This window comes from Staurois parvus, unplaced genomic scaffold (genome assembly GCF_062004578.1).
Source record: "Staurois parvus isolate SC_StPar_1 unplaced genomic scaffold, SC_StPar_1.0 ptg001055l, whole genome shotgun sequence".
Lineage (NCBI taxonomy): Eukaryota > Metazoa > Chordata > Amphibia > Anura > Ranidae > Staurois > Staurois parvus.
Genome location: NW_028318851.1, coordinates 152576 through 176266, shown reverse-complemented (window position 1 = coordinate 176266; position 23691 = coordinate 152576). Strand labels below are relative to the sequence as shown.

Here is a 23691-nt window from a genome sequence, read left to right as displayed (position 1 = left end):
TTAGTGTTGGGGTTCCAGGAAGGGCTAGTGTTGGGGTTACAGGGAAGGGATAGTGTTGGAATTACAGGGAAGGGATAGTTTAGGGTTACAGGGACAGTTAATGCTTTGGTTACAGGAAGGGTTAGTGTTGGGGTTACAGAGAAGGGATAGTGTTAAAGTTACAGGAAGAGATATTGTTGGGGTTACAGGGAGATTAAGGGTTACAGGAGGGTTAGTGTTAGGGTTACAGGGAATGTTAGTATTCGGGTTATAGGAAGGGTTAATGTTATTTTTACATTATGTTTACAAGGAATGTTAGTATTAGGGTAAAGGAAGGGTTAATGTTAGAGTTCTAGGGAGGGTTAGTGTTAGGGATACAGAGAAGGGATAGTGTTGGGATTACAGGGTGGGTTAGTGTTAGGGTTAAAGGAAGGGTTAGTGTTGGGGTTACAGGGAGGGTTAGTGTTAAGGTTACAGGGAGGGTTAGGGTCACAGGAGGAGTTAGTGTTAGGGTTACAAGGACAGTTAGTGTTAGGGTTACAGGATGGGTTGATGTTAGAGTTACATTATGTGTACAGAGAGTGTTAGTATTAGGATCGCATTATTATTTACAAGGAGGATTACAGGAAGGTGGAAGGTGTTAAAGGAAAAGTTCACCCTTGGGAACTAGTCACAGGTTCCACCCATTTTTTAGGGTGGCCATGTAACATGTTCCCAATGCTGCCCGATTTCCTCCCCCTTCCCCCCTTCCTTGTAACAGAAGTACAGGGAGAAGTTCCCCATACTAGCTGTCCGTTTCTTAAAACAACGCAGCTGTGCGGGACTCCGCCCAGACAGCCACATCTTTCACTCAGTGTTCTGTGAATGAATGAACTACAAGTCCCGATAGCCTTAGTGGCTGTCGGCTTGTAGTCCTCAATGAACTGTCGTGGCGCTGTGGAGCATCCTGGTAGTTCATTGATTCTTCCTGTCAGTATACCTGCTTGCCCATACATCCCCTGCGGGTAAGGAGATACACTGACAGGTCTGCAGGAGACCTGCATGGCACCAGCAACCTTCTGATCGCTGGTGCAATGCTTTACAGGCTCCTGCAACCAAAAATAATAAATTAAAAAAAAATGTGCATTTATTATCTTTGGACAAAGGGGGAACTTATCCTTTGAGGCTACAGAAAGTGTTAGGGCCTATGTACACTGCAGCTGATAAACTCACGTTTGAACGCTGGAAATTGACAGCAGGTAAATGCAGGTTGAAAAATGGCAGTTTTGATGCGTTTGCATACCGCGTTTAGCCACGTTTTTGCACGTTTGCGTTTTGAAGCGTTTTTTAAAGATAAGCACAGGAGAACCTCACAAATGCCCAGAATGCACTGGAAAGTGGTAAATGATTAACTATTTCAGACTGTTTCAGAGAAATACAGAGAGTAGAAGCAGAGACAGCAGTATGTGTTGAGATTCGCTTAGGTGTGAGTTGCTCATTAACATTTCTTTTGCTTCCAAGGGTGGGAAGGTGTCTGGTGGAGGGATTCATTAAGGCCACCTGGCAGGGGTCTGTATGAGGAATTTGAGGTGTGAATGGTCATTAACATACCTTTTGTTTCCAAGGGTGGGAGAGGTCTGAGGTGTGAATTGGTCATTACAATGTGTGACAAGCTTGGTAGGAACATCCTGTGTTCAGTGTTTTGTCCATTTGAGTACCTTGAAAACACTTTGCATGCATTTTTCTTGATGAAAAAAGGCTCTGGACAGCATCTGGAAATGGAAGAGTTTAAAACATTTTCCAAATGCAAATTCTTATAAATGTGGTTAGCCGCGTTTACAAGCGTTTGGCGTTTAAAACGCTGATAAAATCTACTGCTGCACGCAAGTTTTCTGCGTTCAAAAAAACGACTGTAAACTCAACTGCCTGTAAATGAAGAGGTGTACATGGACACATAGGAAAACATTAGGGAGAGTTCAGGGGCTGCTGAAAAAAAACGCAGAAAAGCTCCTAAACGTGCGTATATCAGCTGCAGTGTACATGAGCCCTTATTGTTAGGGCCATAGGGAAGGTTAGTTTGAGAGGCATGAAACAGGTCATTGCTCTTTCCTGCTTAATTTTTTTGTGGCTTATGCGGGCCATAGATGGAACGAAAATTGGCTGCAAAATCGGCCCAAAAAAAAAATCGGCCGTTAGTGCGGTAATCGGTCGGCCGTTTTTCGTGATTTTTGCTCTTTTGGATTATCGGTCCTGCTGGAAAATAATTGGCCAAATGTGTCGTTCTGCCGATTTTCACGGCAATGTTGGACAAATCGGCCGATCTTTTTACCGATTTTAAAAAATTCACGAGCAGTGACATGAAAGAAGAAGGAAAAGGAGAAAAGGAAAAAATAGAATATAAATAAGAAGAAGAAAAGGAAGAAATAGAATATGAAGAAGAAGAAATAGAATATGAATAAAAAGAAGAAATAGAATATGAATACGAAGGAGAAAAAGAAATAGAATATGAAGAAGAAGAAGAAGAAGAAAAAAAGAATTTCAGTCCGATATTATATTTGACATTTAAAAGTATAGTAACATTGTATCTATTTGTATCCGAATAGAAACATCTGTATCCCAAATGGATACAAATAGATACAATGTTGCAACTTTTTCTTATTATTCATATTCTATTTCTTCTAATTTTTCTTCTGCATATTCTATTTCTGCTTCTGCATATTCTATTTCTTCTTCTTCTGCATATTCTATTTCTTCTTCTTCTGCATATTCTATTTCTTCTTCTTCTGCATATTCTATTTCTTCTTTTTCTTATTCAAATTCTATTTCTTTTCTTTTAAATGTGAAATATAATAGCGGAGCTCTCTGCAGGGACACCGCTGTTATATTAATTGCCGGCCATAGATGGGACGAAAATCAGCCGACTTTTTTTTACCAATGGTGGTAATGTCGGCTGATTGAACGACCGATTTTTCATTTTTCTAAAAAAAGCCCAGCCGGTTTTCTCCCCATCTATGGCCTGCATTAGTAGTCCTTTAAAAACAGTATAAATGTTTCCAATTCTCTGTTAAAGTAAACTGAGTTTTATTCTTTTCCTAATTTAAAACGATCCAGATTTGGACCCCGAAAAAATCATGATTTCAGCTCCTTGTTTTCCCCATCTCACACACTCCCACGCACGCTGTCTAAATATGTATTCTTTGAGTGTCTGCCAGGAAAGTAAAACTGAAAGTAGAGAAAGATTTGAATACTACAGAGATAAGTGGGGTCCTCTGCGCACGTCCCCTCCACCCGCGGGCTTTGTAATTATCGATAAAGCGGGTCAGCCATCGCCAGGTTTATTTAATGAAATTAAAGGTTATTTTTAAATCATCCAGGTCAAGGAGAGTTGGAGCTCTCGCGCTGCGGGTTTCACAGTACTTGATTAAATAATTGCTTATCTGAAAAGCTTTGAAATGGAATTAAGGGTTTTTTTTTTTTTTGTTCGTTTTGCAGGGTGCACCCCTCTGAAGTGCGGCCGAGCTGTGACAGACAGTGTTATATCTCAGCAGGAAGCCAAGAGATTGCTGAGGTAAGATTTCCTAGTAAAGCGATTAAATGGTTGTTGTCGCAAGTCACCAAAGCCTTTCTCTGTTCAAACTTGGCTGTCAGGGTAAAGAGTCTATCTTTGTTAAAGAGGAACTGTCACATGCACACAGGGCCTCCGAACAGCCAGCACCACTGGATGCATTAATGAATTACAGCATTGCCTTCTAAAAACTTACAAATTAGAGGTTTATTCTTCTTATAGACCAGTGGTCTCCAAACTGTATCCTGAGGGCTGGATGTGGCCGTTTGCTTGCTTTTTTCCGACCCTTAGGGCATTATTACCCCCACTGTCAGCAACAACGGAGCTTTGTTCCTGCCACAGACACCAACAATAGGACACTATTCCTCTCACTGATACCAACTATGGCACACTACGCCTCCCATTTAAACCAATGATGGGACACTATACCTTCTAATGACACCAGTATTGGGGCACTATTCCTCTCAATGATACCAATAATGGGGCACTTTTCCTTCCACTGACAACAATGATGGGGCACTTTTCCTTCCACTGACAACAATGACGGGGCATTGTTCCTCCCACTGACACCTACAATGGGACACTTTTCCTCTCACAGACCAATGATGGAGTGCTATTCATCCCATTAACACCAATGCTGGGGCACTGGTCCTCCCACTGACAACACTGATGGGGCACTATTACTTTGCGTAATACCAATGATGGAGCACCATTCTTCCCACTGACACCAATGATGGGGCACTAGTCCTCCCACAGACACCTATGATAGGTCACTATTCCTTTCCGCTGACACCGATGATGGAGCACTATTCCTCCCACTGATACCAATGATGGGGCACTATTCCTTCCACTGACACCAATGATGGGGCACTATTCCTCCCACTGATACTAATGATGGGGCACTATTCCTTCCACTGACACCAATGATGGGGCACTATTCCTCCCACTGACACCGATGATGGGGCACTATTCCTTCCACTGACACCAATGATGGGGCACTATTCTTCCCACTGGCACCAATGATGGGGCACTATTCCTCCCACAGACACCTATGATAGGACACTATTCATTCCACTGATAGCAATGATGGGGCACCATTCCTCTCACTGACACCAATGATGGGGCACTATTCCTCCCACTGACACCAATGATGGGGCACTATTCCTCCCACTGACACCAATGATGGGGCACTATTCCTCCCACTGATACTAATGATGGAGCACTATTCCTCCCACTGACACCTATGATAGGACACTATTCCTCCCACTGACACCAATGATGGAGCACTATTCCTCCCACTGATACTAATGATGGAGCACTATTCCTCCCACTGACACCTATGATAGGACACTATTCCTCCCACTGACACCAATGATGGGGCACTATTCCTCCCACTGATACCAATGATAGGACACTATTCCTTCCACTGACAGCAATGATAGGGCACTATTACCCTGCCTAATACCAATGGTGGGCTATTGTTTACTCCTACTGGGAACTTTCTTCTCCCACTGGCCGCAGCCTGGCCCCCTGAAGTTTGAAGGACAATAAGGTGGCCCTTTGTTTAGAAAGTTTGGAGACCCCTGCCATGACCGTCAGAACAAAGCCTTGAATATCCCTCTGTTATGCTATGCCAGATCTGGTTTGAGCCCCTTTCATGTAAGGCCGTTGCCTAACTACAATATATCCTTCCTGACGTTTAAGTGCGCATGGGAGGGCTAGGGGCAGTGTCCATCTCCTCTGCCTGCAGCTTTTCAAAGTCTATGGCAGGCTGCCGATGGACAGGCTGAACACTGTACCCAAGTGGTACCCATGTTTAGGGGTCTACGTGTTCAGGGACGAATCCCTGGTCTTCTGTATTACGGGCATTGATCACTGAAGGCATAAGGACCTGAATGCAAGTACCGCACAGCCCCGTCCAGCTGAAGCCACCATAGAGTTTGGTGGGCTGCAGGCAGTTTAGCTGACCACTGTACCTGTTCTTCCCAGGCACACAGCTAGACAGCCTGGTGCCCAGGGGACCTTATAGTTCTGATATAGCTTAACATATAGAACTGTTCATTCCATTGGACGCAAGAACATCTCAGATATTTTTTTTTTCCATTCCTGCCCACATAACACATGGATTGCTGGAAATTGTAGCTGAAATAACATAAGGTGTTAAAGTATATTTGAACCCAATCATTAAAATCTCATAGAAGCGTCAAACATGTTAATGTCCCTGGTGATCCTGCCATGAAGGTTCAGGCTGTCAACACTCTGTCCCGGACTCACAGTCGTGCTCTTGTGTTGTCAACCTGTCACAGGGGCTTCTGATGGACACCACATTACACACATTACACAGGCATAGCCCACTGTTGTCACCATCAGGAAACCAGCCTTGAGAAATGGTGCTCAGCCATCACTAGAATGAAGGTAGACAGGATGTAGCTGCAAGGAAACTGCTAGAGATCAGACATAATGAGATACAATACAAGATACACCATGAACAGATCCAACTAAACGTCATTCATTTAGGGTTTACATTTACTTTTGTGCTGAGTTCCCAGGTCTGTACACCTGCTGTGCCAAATATGAGGGGTTTTCACCATCCCTGTGCTGAGTTCCCTGTGTCTGTACACCTGCTGTGCCCATTGTGAGGGGTTCCCACCATCCCTGTGCTGTGTTCCCAGGTCTGTACACCTGTTGTGCCCATTATGAGGGATTCCCACCATCCCTGTGCTGTGTTCCCAGGTCTGTACACCAGTTGTGCCCATTGTGAGGGTTTCCTACCATCTCTGTGCTGAGTTCCCAACTCTGTACACCTGCTGTGCCCATTATTGAGGGGTTCCCACCATCCCTGTGCTGCTTTCCCAGGTCTGTACACCTGTTGTGTCCATTATGTGGGGTTCCCACCATCCTTATGCTGAGTTCCCGGATCTGTACACCTGCTTTGCCCATTATGAGGGGTTCCCACCTTCCCCGTGCTGAGTTCCTGGGTATGTACACCTGCTGTGTCCATTATGAGGAGTTCCCACCTTCCCCGTGCTGAGTTCCTGGGTATGTACACCTGCTGTGTCCATTATGAGGAGTTCCCACCTTCCCCGTGCTGAGTACATCTGTTGTGCCCATTATGAGGTTTGCCCTCTATCCCTCTGCTAAGTTCCAAGGTCTGCACACCCACTGTGCCCATTATGAGGAGTTCCCACCATCCTTGTGCTGAGTTCCCGGGTTTGTACACCTGCTTTGCCTATTATGAGGGGTTCCCACCTTTTCCGTGCTGAGTTTCTGGGCCTGTTTGGTATCCATTTACTCTACTCAGTCTCATCTTTTCTATTTCTATTCTATATTGTGTTTGTTGTGTGCTAAAATTAATTTTAATATATATTTATTTTTTACTGAAAATATAAATTTAATTAAAAGTAGCGCAAATATGGTGCTGCAAAACAAAATTACCAACATTTTATTCTCCAGGGCCTCCGCTTTCTGAAAAAATATAATATTTTGGGGTTTAAAGTGTGTTTTCGTGTACCAAATATACATTTTATAACAAAGACAATAGAAAAATATATTGGTGCCGGCAGTGAAAAGGTTAATATACCAGTGGAATGACTTCCCTCTATAAGTAATAAAAATAACAATACAACTGTAAAACAGCGATATAAATTATTTATGATTTACCAGCGTATTCTCCGGAGCCGTATACAAAGTATAATTACAGACACGGGATCAATCGGCTACAAAGCAGGAATTGTGAGAAGAACTGGAAGCAAATGAAGAGCCAGAGGGCTGAGGGGTCACAGTGAAATCCCGAATGGGAAGGGGGGGAGGGGGGCAGAGCAGTTATTAAATCATTTAATATTTTACCGAGTACATCACTGCTTGATTTACCATAGGAGTGAATGGAGTGGGGGCTCCTGATTTTTATATCTATCTATCTATCTATCTATCTATCTATCTATCTATCTATATATATATATACATATATTTAAAAAAAAGGCTGTACAACTAAAGAGAGCCTGTCACCAACATAAAAAAAAAATCAGCAGGGTAAAGCACAGGAGCTTATCTTTTTCATAAATGATTTTTATGCGCACTTGAAATGTGGCTTGTAAAGGAAATTGACTTCTCCGGGAAGAATTTGTTCCCTAGCACAGCCCCCTCTGCACAGCCCCTTACCTCTTTGCACATCATCATAGCCCTTTCCTCTTCTGGGAATGTCTAACTACTGTCTGTGATGGGCCAGCTCCTCTGCTTCTCTGATCACCTCCCTATATAATCTTTTATGTAGTTTCCTGGGAAGGAGTAAAGGGAAATACTATAGCGCAGGGGTCTCTAAAGCTTTCATTATGAGAGCTATATTGTATAATTTGCAAACATTTGCGGACTGAAAAAATAGCCATCAGGGTCCCCATTAGAGTCCTTCTTACATCAAGGCCCTATCAGAGCCCCCCTTACATCAGGGTCCCCATCAGAGCTCCCCTTAAATCAGGGTCCCCATGAGAGCCCCCCTTACATCAGTATCCCCATCAGAGCCCCCCTTACATCAGGGTCCCCATCCGAGCCCCCTAATATCAGGGTCCTCATAAGAGCCCCCCCTTACATCAGAGTCCTCCTCAGAGCCTCTTATATCAGGGTCCCCATCAGAGCCCCTTATATCAGGGTCCCCATCAGAACACCCGTTACATCAGGGTCCCCATCAGAGCCCCTTATATCAGGGTCCCCATAAGAGCCCCCTTATATCAGGGTCCCCATCAGAGCCTCCCTTACATCAGGGTCCCTATCAGAGACCCCTAATATGAGGGTCCCCATCAGAGCCCCCCTATAACAGGGTCCCTATTAGTGTCCTCCTTACAACAGGGTCCCCATCAGGATCCCCATTAGAACCCCGCTTACATTAGGGTCCCCATCAGAGCCCCCCTTACATCAGGGTCCCCATCAGAGCCCCCTAATATCAAGGTCCTCATAAGAACCCAGTTGTAGTAAAAGATGTTATAGTGAGCGCGACTTAGATGAAAAAGTGTATAAATATGTATACACAACAACGCTACTGAGCAGCTAATACACCGAAAAGGTAACCAAATGAAAACCTCCAATCAAACGTGGAACGTTTTCGCATCTGCGATCCACGACAAAATGGTGCCGATCATTCGCGCATGCGCAGTAGCGTGGGAAGACGACGCCCACATTCTGCGCATGCGCCGACAGTCGAGAAAATGGCGGGCGCATTAGGCAGAATTGCCATTCACATTTATAAATAGCACATAAGAGGACGTCCTGGCTAGCCCTGAACCCTATGAAAACGTGCATCGCACGAAACGCGTCAGAGGGGCAGCAGCAGCAGGACACCTAACCACCATTGGTGGACACCCTGAAATGCATATGGTCAGTAAACTTTTTGTTTAAAATCTTTTATGTACCCCACACCAACCAACCTGAATAAAGGTATCTTAAGCAGTATCACGCTATGAGGTCTCTTATTGGGCACTCTGTGTGAGTGCTATCATTCGCAGTGCCCATTTGGAGGACTCAAGACCCTGGTGATGATACCTGGTAGCTGTTTCGGATGACCTTACTTCTGTGGAGCCGGGATGGTGATCTGGGTGCAATCTGATCTGGGATCTGATGATCGTTCTATGGCCTGGTGACGCAGGATTACATATTGCGTATATTAAACGCACATCTGGTGAGTGCGTTTTCACCTATTTGTGTGGTTCACACTTATCATAACACCTTGGAACAGGACGTCCACTCACCTGGAATTAGGATCTCACCATGATCCGCACTATTATATTGAACTTTTGTATTTATAGATCACCATCAGAGTGATATCACGCATGTGCATATATTGTGTGTATAAACTGTGCTCTATTAATTAGCCCTGCACCATTCTATTTGACATATACCTCATAAGAACCCACCTTACGTCAGGGTCCCCATCAGAGCCAGTTATATCAGGGTCCCCATAAGATCCCTCTTATATCATGGGGCAGCACAGTGGCTAATGGTTAGCACATCCGCCTGGCAGTACTCGGGTCATTGGTTCGAATCCCAACCACAGCACCACCTGCCTGGAGTTTGCATGTTCTCCCTGTGCCTGCGTGGGTTTCCTCTGGGTACTCCGGTTTCCTCCCACACTCCAAAGACATGGTGGTAGGTGAATTGGATCCTGTCTAAATTGTCCTAGTATGAATGTTGGCTAGGGACCTTAGATTGTACACCCCTTGAGGATTAGGAACTGATGTGAATGTACAATATATATGTAAAGCGCTGTGTAAAATTGACGGCGCTATATACAGTTGTGTCCAAAATTATTCAACCCCCACTGAAATTGAGTGTTTTGGCCAGTTTGACATTGCTTTTGATCATTCAGTCATCTTGCTTACATTTACATTAAAGAGGCACTTGTAGGTCAGACAAATATAACATAACAGTTATAATGAAATAACCACAAATGTCTTTTCTGTGCTCACAGCATTATCAGTTTTATTCAACCCCCAAGTGACATTCAATCTTAGTACTTAGTACAGCATCCTTTTACAGTTATAACAGCTTTTAAACGTGAAGCATAGCTTGACACAAGTGTCTTGCAGCGATCTACGGGTATCTTCGCCCATTCTTCATGGGCAAAGGCCTCCAGTTCAGTCACATTCTTAGGCTTGCGCACTGCAACTGCTTTCTTTAAGTCCCACCAGAGGTTCTCAATCGGATTTAAGTCTGGTGACTGCGATGGCCACTCCAAAATGTTCCAGCCTTTCCTCTGCAACCATGCTCTAGTGGACTTGGAGGTATGCTTGGGATCATTGTCCTGTTGAAAGGTCCAACGTCTCCCAAGCCTCAGGTGTGTGACGGACTGCATCACGTTTCCATCCAATATCTCCTGGTACTGAAGAGAATTCATGGTACCTTGCACACGCTGAAGCTTCCCTGTACCTGCAGAAGCAAAACAGCCCCAAAGCATGATTGACCCTCCACCATGCTTCACAGTAGGCAAGGTGTTCTTTTCATCATAGGCCTTGTTCTTCCTCCTCCAAACATAGCGTTGATCCATGGGCCCAAACAGTTCTAATTTTGTTTCATCAGTCCACAGAACACTATCCCACAACTTTTGTGGTTTGTCCACATGGCTTTTGGCATACTGCAGTCGACTCTTCTTATTCTTTGGAGACAGCAAGGGGGTACGCCTGGGAGTTCTGGCACGGAGGCCTTCATTACGCAGTGTGCGTCTTATTGTCTGGGCTGAAACTTCTGTACCCACATCTGACAAATCTTTTCTCAGTTCCTCAGCAGTCACACGGGGACTTCTCTCCACTCTACGCTTCAGGTAGCGCACAGCAGTCGAAGTCAGCATCTTCTTTCTGCCACGACCAGGTAGCGTTTCAACAGTGCCCTTTGCCTTGAATTTGCGAATGATGCTTCCTAAGGTGTCTCTTGGTATGTTTAACATCTTTGCAATCTTCTTATAGCCATTGCCCTTCCTGTGAAGAGAAATCACCTCTTCTCTTGTCTTCCTGGACCATTCTCTTGCCTTCACCATGTTTGTAACCACACCAGTAAATGTCTAGAAGGAGCTGAGTATCACAGTCATTTTAAAGCTGCCTAATTGGTGCTTATTATGCTTGATTGCTGCTCGGTGACATCCACAGGTGTTTTCAATACCTGATGGAAAGCACCTGTATGAACCTCTGTTCTTCAGAGTGGTAGTCTTTAAGGGGTTGAATAATTGTGGCAATGAAGAAACCACATAAGAACCATTTACTACTGTATTACATAAACAATTGATGTCATTTTAGTTGCATTTGGGTAGTTACAACGTCCTTGTAGGATTTGATTCTGAATACAATTCCAAATGTACACTATAGTCCCTAAACCCCTTTACAGCATTGGGGGTTGAATAATTTTGGACACAACTGTAAGTACATGAAATAAATAAATATGAGGGTCCCCATCAGAGCCCCCCTTACATCAGGGTCCCCATAATAGCCCCCCTTACATCAGGGTCCCCATCAGAGCCCCCTAATATCAGGGTCCTCATCCGAGCCCCCTAATATCAGGGTCCCCATAAGAGCCCCCCTTATATCAGGGTCCCTATCAGAGCCCCACTTATATCACGGTCCCCATCAGAGCCCCACTTATATCACGGTCCCCATCAGAGCCCCAGTTATATCATGGACCCATCAGAGCCCCAGCTATATCATGGGCCCCATCAGAGCCCCACTTATATCATTGTCCCCATCAGAGCCCCACTTATATCATGGTCCCCATCAGAGCCCTACTTATATCAGGGTCCCTATCAGAGCCCCACTTATATCACAGTCCCCATCAGAGCCCCAGTTATATCACAGTCCCCATCAGAGCCCCAGTTATATCACAGTCCCCATCAGAGCCCCACTTATATCATGGTCCCCATCAGAGCCCCAGTTATATCATGGTCCCCATCAAAGTCCACCTTACATCAGAATACACATCAGCATCTCCATGAGAGTTTCTCATACAACAGGGACCCCTTGATAGTCACTCTTTACATCAGAATCCTTGTCAGACCCCCCTTTACATCAGGATCCTCATCAGTGTCCCCTGTTACATGGGTGGGGGGTCAAAGCAGATTCCATAGGCAACTTCTGCTGACCTCCATCTCCAATCTGTGCACATTAAGGACACGCCACTGACCCCAGCTGTAGGCTGGATAAAAGCATGTAGTGTGGCTCCTGGGCCATAGATTGGAGTCTCAGGGCTTTTGGATGTCTACATCAGGGAGACTTTTACCAGTAAATAACATGAATAAAATTTAGATGTAATCTTTGGGGAAGATTCTTGTTGAAATGATCACGCATGGAGCACTTTGGTGCATGGGACCACGCTGCTGCTTTGTAAAGTGGTGCCAAACAAGCGGTGACCCAGGACATGGCAGAAGGGCTACGTGTTGGGCACCACTGGTTTATGGATTCCCTGCTGAGACAGGACACAAGGTGGTGAAGGAGAGTGGTGTCACTGGGGGAAGATAGCCAGCAAAGTGATAAATCTCACAATAGTTTTGGGAACTATTCCCATCCAATAGCATGCAGCAACAGCCCTGAAGAAGGGGGAGTAATTTCCCTCGAAACACGTTGTTGATGTACAGTTGTGTTCAAAATATTAGCAGTCAGACATCACTAACCGGATCAATCACTGTTTTTGGTAGAAATGATATCTCTACATGGCAAATAATTTACTAGCAGGTGTAGTAGAGTAATAGAAATCCAACAGACCCGACAGTCATGACATGCATGCTGCTGATTCTGTGTCATTGAATCACTAATTGAAAGGGGCGTGTTCAAAATAATAGCAGTGTGGAGTTCTATTAGTGAGGTCATTCATTCTTTGAAAAACAGGTGGCAATTATTGCCCTTATTTAAGGAAGGAAGGCAGCAAATGTTGTACCTGCTGGTTACAGTGCATTTCTTTCTGAAATTCTGAGGAAAATGGGTCGTTCCAGACATTGTTCAGAAGAACAGCGTACCTTGATTAAAGAGTTGATTGGAGAGGGGAAAACATATAAAGAAGTGCAGAAAATGATCGGCTGCTCAGCTAAAATGATCGCAAATGCTTTAAAATGGCAACCAAAACCTGAAAGACGTGGAAGAAAGCGAAAAACTACCATTGGAATGGATAGAAGAATAGCCAAAATGGCGCGGACTCAGCCAACAATCAGCTCCAGGAAGATGAAAGAAGGTGTGACGTTCCCTGTGAGGACTGTTACAATTAGAAGACGTCTATGTGAAGCCAAGCTATCTGCAAGAAGTCCCCGCAAAGTCCCACTGTTGGGAAAAAGACGTGTGCTGAAGAGGTTACAATCTGCCAAAGAGCACATTGACCGGCCTAAAGAGAAATGGGGCAACATTTTGTGGACTGATGAAAGTAAGATTGTTCTTTTTGGGTCTAGTGGCCGGAAACAGTTTGTCAGACGACCCCCAAACACTGAATTCAAGCCACAGTACACTGTGAAGACCGTGAAACATGGTGGTGCAAGCATCATGATATGGGAATGTTTCTCATACTACGGTGTTGGGCCTATTTATCGCATACCAGGGATCATGGATCAGTCTGAATACATCAGAATACTTGAAGAGGTCATGCTGCCTTATGCTGAAGAGGAAATGCCCTTGAAATGGGTGTTCCAACAAGACAACGACCCCAAACACACCAGTAAACGTGCAACATCTTGGTTCCAGACCAACAAGATGGACGTTATGGAGTGGCCAGCCCAATCCCCGGATCTTAATCCAATAGAAAACTTGTGGGGTGACATCAAAAATGCCGTTTCTGAGGCAAAACCAAGAAATAGAGAAGAAATGTGGAATGTGGTCCAATCATCCTGGGCTGGAATACCTGATCACAGGTGCCAGAAGTTGGGTGACTCCATGCAACACAGATGTACAGCAGTTCTCAGAAACAGTGCGACTACAACCAAATATTCATGAAGTCATTCAAAGGAAAGCAAAATCTTCAAACATTTCTCAGTTTATATAGTGAATGTTTGAGTTTGTAAAGAAGAATACAAACACTGCGATTTTTTTGAACCGTCTAATATTCACTTTTCTTCAATTTATTTAGAGGAACAACACAAATTTGATGTATTTTTCTTCATGTTGTGATTTGGAATAGAATGTGTCGTGTTCCCAATGCATTTGTGTGGATGGAAATAAAAGCTATTAGAAGGATTTTGAGCTTTATTCACTTTTTTCAACACACTGCGATTATATTGAACACAACTGTATATATTGCTACTTTTAATAAATGCCTATGAAGTTGCATTTCTCTGGGCATCGGATGCTCCTTCCTTCCCATCTGAGACAAGACTTGCGAAGGGGGATTTATTGGTAGTCAGAATTGTTTGGAAAGGAGAGTGGTGTCACTGGAAGAAGATGGAAAGCAAAGTAATAAATCTCATAATTAATATAACCCTTTTGGGAACCATTCCCATCCAATAGCATGCAGCAACAGCCCCGAAGAAGGAGTAATTTCCCTCGAAACGTGTTGTTGATGTATATATTGCTACTTTTAATAAACGCCTGTGAACCATACATTGGATGTTGCATTTCTCTGGGCATCGGACGCTCCTTCCTTCGTATCTGAGACAAAACTTGCGAAGGGGGATTTATCGGTAGTCAGAATTGTTTGGAAATAAATAGTGATGACAATGGTTGTGCCGCCAGGGGATAAAGCTGCTGAAATGTTACTTGCGCATCCTTTCCCAGAATCCCCTGCTACTCTATTAATGTGGGACCCTATGACTGTGCCTGATTTTCCCATAACGCTCTCTTGTTGGACATATTGAGGCACCATGGAGCATTTCTGTTAGCTCAGTAGGTTGAATGACACCATCCCTGACATGAGAGGACAGAGTAGAGTACAGAATGTAAAATAAATCGTTCAAACTGAATGCAGTTTAAGGATTCATCCAGCAGACAGGTGTTGTCATCCGAGACGATGCTTTCTGCTTAATCCCCTCTGAATGCTCGACACGTCAGGGAAGGCTACTTTTCTAAACGGTGAGATACCTAAACTAACATCATTTGTATGAAAGATTAGGGATCTGCCGCGCTCAGACAGAGGGGCAATCTTGTACTGGGATTAATCCTCGCAAAGGAAATAGCCGAACATTTTCATACACAGTAGTGTTTTTCCTTGAAGAACTAAGCCCTGAGTGCTCTACACTGAATTCCAGACAGATATAAAAGATGGCGAATAATGCATCCCCTTGTTTGTTAATATGTTCATCATTAAGTGAAACTAAAACACCGTTAATGGGTTAATTGATCGGCCGTTTTTTGGGGATTTGGCACATTTTTTTATCGGTAAAGTTGGAAAAAAATCAGCCGATTTTCCTGGCAATGATGGGCAAATCGGCCGATCGTTTTACCGATAAAAAATCTGCGCATGAGCCGTGACCTGCAAAAAGAAGAAAAAGAAGAAGAATTCCAGTCCGCTATTATATTTGACATGAAAAAGTCTTGCAGTTGCAACAATGTATCCATTTGTATCTGAATAAACCCATCGGTATCCGAAATGGAAACAAATGGATACATTGTTGCAACCGCAATACTTTTTCATGTCAAATATAATAGCGGAGCTCTCTGCAAGGGACAAAAGTAATTAAATACCGGCCGTAGACGGGACGAATATCGGTTGATTTTTTTTTCTGCCGTTGGTGGTAACGTTGGCCGATCAAATGACCGATTTTTCGTTTTTTTTTATTAAAAAACTGCCGGTTTTTGATCCGTCTATGGCCTGCATTAGGCTCATATACACTGCAGCTGATTAACGCACATTTAGGAGCTTTTCTGAGTTTTTTCAGCAGCCCCTGAACTCTCCCTAATGTTTTCCTATGTGTCCATGTACACATCGTCCTTTACAGGCAGTTGAGTTTACAGTAGTTTTTTTGAACGCACCAAACTTGCGTTCAGGAGTAGATTTTATCAGCGTTTCAAATGCTTGTAAACACGGCTAACTGCTGTTAAATTTTTTGAACTCTTCCATTTCCAGATGCTTTCCAGAGCCTTTTTTCATCATGAAAAATGCATGCAAAGCGTTTTCCCGGTACACCATACTTTGAGGTTTCGCATGAAAAAAAATATGTTAGACACTGCTGCAATAATTTCTGCACAGAAACGAGCCAGAACACATCCAAACACCACAAAAAAGACAGCTAATCTCAACAAATACTGCTCTCTCTGCTTCTGCTCTCTCTATTTCTCTCAAAATGTCTGAAATAGTTAATTTTTTGCTGTTTTTCAGTGCATTCTGGGCATTTGGGAAAGTCTCCTGAGGTTATCTTTAAAAAACACTTTTAAACGCAAACACGCATAAACGCAGTATGCAAACGCGGCTAAACAGATGTTTTTTAACCTTCGTTTTCCAGCAGTCAGTTTCCATTGTTCAGAAGTGTCCCGTGTACGTGGGGCCTAACTCACTGTGAGCAGGCAGGCTCTTTATTGCAGAAGAGACATGCAATTCTCTTCCACAATAAACTACATCTACCTGCCTAATCACATCCCCAGAATTTAAGCTGAGCTGTGCATGCGCAGCCCAGCTAACAGCGGAGGAGGACCCATAAAGGATGTAAAAGCAATCATTTCTCTTTCTCTCTGTCTGCATTCTTGCACTCATTGAGAAGAACTGAGTGAGCTGTGATTGGTCACAGCTTGTCACATGGTACAAGGCTTTTGTGAATAGCCCTGTACCATGTGACCTCTGTGATCATTCACAGATTTCACACGTAGTAAGCAATGATGTCAGAAGTGACATCTTGCTTACTACTCTGCATGTGATCACTGATTGGCCAATCAGTGATCACATGATCGGGACCTCGCACAGAGGTCCCGTATGACGATCGGAGGACACAGCGGGTACCAGATCGTGGTGCTGCGCGCTCCCAGGGAGCGTGCACAAGCAGGAGGCGGGGAGACCGTTTATAAACGACCACCCGCCCCTGCACTGCCACTTTCCGGCCGTTTATATACAATGGCCAGACAGGAAGTGGTTAAAGAAAAGTTCCAGGTTACATAGTTACATAGTTAGTCTGGCTGAAAAAAGACAAAAGTCCATCCAGTTCAACCATTAAAAAAAAAGTTATAATCCTACACCCGCAGTTGATCTAGAGGAAGGCAAAAAAACCCAGCAAAGCATGATCCAATTTGCTCATGCTGGGAAAAAAATTCCTTCCTGATCCCCTGAGAGCCAATCAGATATTCCCTGGATCAACTCTACCTATAAATGTTATATCCGGTTTTATTCTGTGTATCAGGTATGGATAGTTTACGTAGTTCCATCGGTCCAGCTTGGATCATTGTACCTATGTATATACCATACCTGTGGGATCCCTCACCCCTACACCAGTGATCTCCACTAGTTTCTGGGTCCCATGCCAATCGGCTTCCCTGCTGCTTTGTGAACACAGGAGGTCAGCTGCTTGGCACAGACGCCATTCAGAGACCCCTTTGCATTATCTTAATGAATGCAATGCATTCACTGATTGGATGAGGTGGAGAAGCAGGGCGGTGATGTCATGCTCTCCACTGTGTCCAGTCAGAGAATTCTTTGCATTAATTGCAGAAATGCAAATGAATGGCACCCGTGCGGAGCAGTCGACTTCCTGCTTTCACAGCACAGCAGGGCAGCATGGGATCCAGAAGTGGAGATCACTGGATTAGTGATGCCTACTACTAGGATTTCCAAATTTCAGGACCATCGGCCAGGTATGGTATATTCAAAGGTCCAATATAAAAATATACAATGCCTAGAATTCTTCAGTGGTTCCGTGACATACATTTTGTAACGGAGACCTCTGACTTGTTGAGTTAATAAAAAAGATTTTACTAGCGGGTTCTTCAGCCACTTTTGATTTGTCTGCATTTTAGAAAGTTGTTGTGAGAGCTGCAGGAACCCAGCCAGTCCTCTCCACCCCAAAATCCTCACAATTCTCCTTTCTGCTCGCCACAGACTCCTACCACCCAGCCGGGTGTCTTGTAGCTCCCGCTAAAACCGCAGAGCTTGTTTGATCCTCCACTCCTTATATACACAAACCGCCTGGCACGTTAGCTGCTGAATCCCACCTCTGTCCAGCCGCTGTCTGTTTCCCATTTTACCCTCTGAGATCTGATTACCGTCTCTGTTATTCCTACAGGGTAGCTGAAGCCTGCTTCGCTCTCGGAGGCTCTGATGGAGGGGTGAGTGTTGAGTATCAGAAGAATTCGATGATTATTTGGCGATTCCTGAGCCCCTCTAGTTGGGAAGCTGTTAATCCGTCCTTTGCGTTTCATCCCTTTTAGATTTGAAATGTGTGTGTGGGACGGATTTGTCCCAATACTTCGGGGGGGGGGGGGTTGTCTCCTCGCCTTGTCTCGCTCATCAAGGAAGCTGGCTGCGACTTTAAAATTGAAGTCTGGGAAAGACTCAAACCCACCCTTGTAGTGGGCCCTCCCCGCACTGCAAGAGTAATGCAGGCCATAGATGGGTCGAAAACCGTCCGTTTAAAAAAAAAATGGTCGTTCAATCGACCGATGTTACCACCAATGGTAAAAAAAATTGGCCAATTTTTGTCCTGTCTACGGCCGGCATTTAATTACTTCTGTCCCTGCAGAGAGCTCCGCTATTATATTTGACATGAAAAAGTATTGCAGTTGCAACAATGTATCTATTTGTATCCATTTCGGATACAGATGTTTTTATTCGGATACAAATAGATACATTGTTGCAACTGCAAGACTTTTTTTTATGTCAAATATAATAGCGGACTGGAATTCTTCTTCTTTTTCTTCTTCTTCTTCTTTTTCTTCTTCATTTTCTTCTTTTTCTTTCTTCTATTTCTTCCTCTTCTTTTTCTTCTTCTTGCAGGTCACGGCTCATGCGCAGATTTTTTATCGGTAAAACGATCAGCCGATTTGCCCATCATTGCCGGGAAAATCGTCCGATCGGCAAAATCGGGAGATTTTTTTCCAACTTCACCGATAAAAAAAAATGTACCAAAACCCCGAAAAACAGCCAACCAATTAACCCACTAATGGTACGAAAATCAGCCGATTTTTTATTTTCGTCTGAAAAATCGGGAGATTTTCGACCCATCTACGGCCTGCATTAGTGCTCGTTCACACTGGAATGCGTTGCGGGAGAGCCGCGTTCCCTGTGCGGCTTTCCGCACCCCATTCCAATCGTAGTGCCCTTGCGATCTGCTGCGGGGGTCAGTTAAAGGTAACGACCCCCTGAACGCAATGCGCAAATGTGTTGCGTTTTCCCGCACCAGCCTGCATTAAACCACATGGTACAAAGTACCATGCGATGCAGTTGCCGTGCGTTTCACAAAAGTAGTGCATGCACTACTTTTAGCGCGGTGAGATTTCATCCCATGAATGGGCATGAAATCGCACCGCATAGATCCGCATATGAATAGCATAGGAACACACAGCTCATTCCTGTGTGATTCCTATCAGGGCTTAGCGTGAACCGGTCCTTAAAGTGGAACAAAAAATGGATGGACGGGCAAGATTTTTAATGCAGAGGAGACGGAACTCCTGTGCATGCAAGGGAGTGATGACATCCCCGTTTCGCCAATGCCAGCGAGACGCGGAAGCCTGCCGCCTGAAGATGTCAGCGGCCAGATGTGGGGCTCCAGGACAATGCATTGCGGGATCGGAGTTTACACTTTAAAAAAAAAAAAAACCCAAATTAGTTTATAACCAAAAATTATAATTTTTCTAAATTATTTTTTACATTTTGTTTTATTTTTTTATTTTCTTATTTATGGTTTTTTTTGTTTTTTTTTTACATACTGTCACCCTAGCAGTACAGTGTCACAATGGTGACACTTTACTACTTGTGGGGGGTGATGAAGATTTTTTTTTTTTAACACTGATTGCTTTTACACTCATAAAGGCTGTGAAAGCAATAATTTCTCCTTCTCTCTGGCTGCATTTTTGCAGCCATTGAGAAATACTTTGAGAGCTGTGATTGGTCACAGCTTGTCACATGGTACAAGGCTGTTGTGAATAACCCTGTACCATGTAATCTCTGTGATCATTCACAGATTTCACACGTAGTAAGCAATGATGTCAGAAGTGACATCTTGTTTACAACTATTCATGTGATCACTTATTGGCCAATCAGTGATCACATGATCGGGACCTCACACAGATCGGCGTTCCGCTGTGTCCAATGGACACAGTGGGCACCGGATTGCAGTGCTGCGCGCTTTTAGGGAGCACGCACAGCTTGAAAATGCGGGCGCTGTTTATGAACAGCAACCCGCTCCTGCACTGCTCCCATCCGACTGGTTATGTACATGGGTCGGACAGGAAGTGGTTAAATGCATATTTTTGCCTGAGGTACCATTAAAAATTAGTTTTACTTACTCTGCCCCTCAGTCCCACAGGCTTTGCCCTTTCTGCAACCATTCTTCCAAAGCTGATTCTCTTCCAACATTCCCAGGCACTCTGACACCATCACATACTATGCAGGACCAGAAGTCCTACATTGTAAGTGAGGATGCCAAGAGCCCACCCACAACCCAGAGCGAGGGATAAGGCAAGTAAAGTGCTTTTTAATGATACCCTAGAAAAAAAATGGTATTTAAACACTGCAGTATGAAAGTGATTGTAAACCCTTACATACATTCAGTGACTATCCTTGGGTAATACACAAAGATTAAACAGATCCTCCTACATAGCTGTTTAAAGTCCAGAAATTATACAGCTTGTCTGAGCTGTCAGAAAAAAGTGGGTAGAGAGCTAAAATTACACACTGCAGGGCTCAGTGAGGAGAGTTCTGAGAGCTGATTGGAGTAAAGAGAACCCCCCCCCCTTTACACAGAACACAGAAACATAGGTGAGGTAGTCAATCACTGGATGTGTGCTGGAGCTCCCCTGTCACCTTGTCACTAACGCTTGGTGTCAGGAAAACTTGTCAGAAGTGATTTATGCTGATAGCAGAGGACTGAGGCAGCAGACAGAAATGACACTTTGTGCTCTGGATTGAGACAAGTACACACTATAGAGGGAAATGCTTTTTCATGTCTGAGGTTTTCAACCACTTCAAAACTGATATCATCTGTGGAGTCTCCTCGCAGTAAGTCCTTTCAACCGCTAGATGTCCTCAGTTTTCCAAGTTGAATGAATCTGGGTGTTATTTAAAGCGATAGTTAACCGCGTCCATCAAAAAAAAAAAAACCCCTGCAAGGTAAAGACATAATGTGCTAGTATGCATTGCATAATTAACCAGCAGGCGTGTATTTACTACAAGGCAAGCAAGGCGGGGGGGGGGCAGCACTGCCCTTCGGAAGAAGGGACACACGCAGCATGGGAATCTGGTGGTTTGCGGGTTTCATGATGGCAGTGGTGCCTCGAGGCAGGTGTGGGGGGTGCGACCTGCACCGGGTGACACCGGACCCGCTCCACGAAAAGATAAGTTGGTGTCACCCGGTGTGGTAACACTTGGTGACACCCCCTCCGACAATCCCCGCAGAATGGATCGGATGTGCGGATTGAGCATAATGGATCGGACTCCGATCCATTATGCTCAATCTGCAGATCCGATCCATCCTGCGGGGATCGTCGGCTTTCTTTTCACCCCATATAGGTTGCATGCCGACGATCCCCGCAGGATGGATGGGATCTGCGTATTGGGGAGCATAATGGATCGGACTCCGTTCCATTATGCTCAATATGTAGATCTGAACCATCCTGCGGGGATCGTCGGCATGCAACCTATACGGGGTGACACCGGACCCGCTCTACAGAAAGCTAAGTTGTAAAGAAAGCTGACAATCCCCGCAGGATGGATGGGATCTGCGGATTGGGGAGCATAATGGATCTGACTCCGATCCATTATGCTCAATCCGCAGATCCGAACCATCCTGCGGGGGATTGTCGGCATGCAACCTATACGGGGTGACACCGGACCCGCTCCACGAAAAGGTAAGTTGTAAAGAAAGTCGACGATCCCCGCAGATGGATCGGATCTGCAGATTGAGCGTAATGGATCGGACTCCGATCCATTATGCTCAATCTGCAGATCCGATCCATCCTGCGGGGATCGTCGGCTTTCTTTTCAACTTAGCTTTCTGTGGAGCGGGTCCGGTGTCACCCCGTATAGGTTGCATGCCGACGATCCCCGCAGGATGGATGGGATCTGCGTATTGGGGAGCATAATGGATCGGACTCCGTTCCATTATGCTCAATATGTAGATCTGAACCATCCAGCGGGGATCGTCGGCATGCAACCTATACGGGGTGACACCAGACCCGCTCTACAGAAAGCTAAGTTGTAAAGAAAGCTGACAATCCCTGCAGGATGGATGGGATCTGCGGATTGGGGAGCATAATGGATCTGACTCCGATCCATTATGCTCAATCCGCAGATCCGAACCATCCTGCGGGGGATTGTCGGCATGCAACCTATACGGGGTGACACCGGACCCGCTCCACGAAAAGGTAAGTTGTAAAGAAAGTCGACGATCCCCGCAGATGGATCGGATCTGCAGATTGAGCGTAATGGATCGGAGTCCGATCCATTATGCTTAATCTGCAGATCCGATCCATTCTGCGGGGGATCGTCGGAGGGGGTGTCACCAAGTGTTACCGCACTGGGTGACACCAACCCTGGGGACGCCCCTGCATGACGGCGTATGCACAGCCCGACTCTTGTACCCAGGGATGTCCGGAGCTGTGAAGGTGAGTGTCTTTCTCTCTCTCTCCATGGGCTATGGTAGTGGAAGGGTGGAAGGCTCTCTCGGGTGGGAGTCAGGTGTGTTGTTGGTCAATGTCAGGCTTTCTCTGCGGGGGGCGCCGATTTTTGTGTTGCCTAGGGTAGCACAAAACCTAAATACACCACTGCTAGCTAGTGGTGTATTTAGGTTTTGTGCTACCCTAGGCAACAAAAAAAATCGGATGCTCCCTCCCCGGCAGAGAGAGCCTGACACCGACCAACACCAGCCCCCCCATGAAGAGAGCCTGACATCGACCAACACCAGCCCCCCCCTACGAAGAGAGCCTGACAATGACCAACAACACCCCTGCCCCATTCCTCCCCCCCCCCACCCGAAAGAGCCTTCCACTAACACCACCACCCCCCCAGGGAAAGAGAGAAAGACACTCACCTTCACAGCTCTGGACATCCCCGGGAACGACAATCGGGCTCTGCATACACCATCAAGAAGCCCACAGCCTCTCTCAGATCACACTTGGTCCCCATGTCGCCTATGTCCCTTCTTCCAAAGGGCAGTGGTCCCCGCCTAAAAAATGCCTTGTTTGCCTTGTGGTAAATACGCCCCTGATACTAGAACATAATGCAAAACTAAGCCCTCCAGTGGCACACTGCCAGCCCTGTAGAGGTTTCCATCTTCCCCGGTATTCCTTAAGGGTTCACAAGCTCCAGCCATCTGACTGGCAGAGCCGCGATGACGTCATGAGCACAGGGGTCTCAGGACACGGCAGAGTTCTCTGAAGGAACAGAAAGGGTATTCCAGTCCTTCAGACCGCATGCGCTGGCCACAAAAAAAACTTGTCTCCTAAACGGTGCAGGTTTAGGAGATATTCATTTTACCTAAAGGGAAGGTTTATTACAAGCTCACCTGTAGGCAATTATATACAAAGTGGGTTTACTTCCACATTAACGCAGAAGACTGAGATCATCCTTCGTGTATGAAATGCACAAACGTG

At 45.1% G+C, this 23691-nt stretch overlaps 1 protein-coding gene across 2 annotated transcripts in view; it reads left to right on the top strand.

Moving 5' to 3' along the window:
- OGFOD3 (2-oxoglutarate and iron dependent oxygenase domain containing 3) overlaps positions 1-23691 on the top strand; it is a 183791-nt gene that overhangs the window by 34944 nt on the left and 125156 nt on the right. For both annotated transcript variants that reach the window (XM_089658178.1, XM_089658179.1), the window contains exons 3-4: positions 3451-3526; positions 18168-18210. In XM_089658178.1, coding sequence (XP_089514304.1) covers positions 3451-3526; positions 18168-18210 — 119 coding nt within the window. The remainder of the gene's footprint in view (positions 1-3450; positions 3527-18167; positions 18211-23691) is intronic.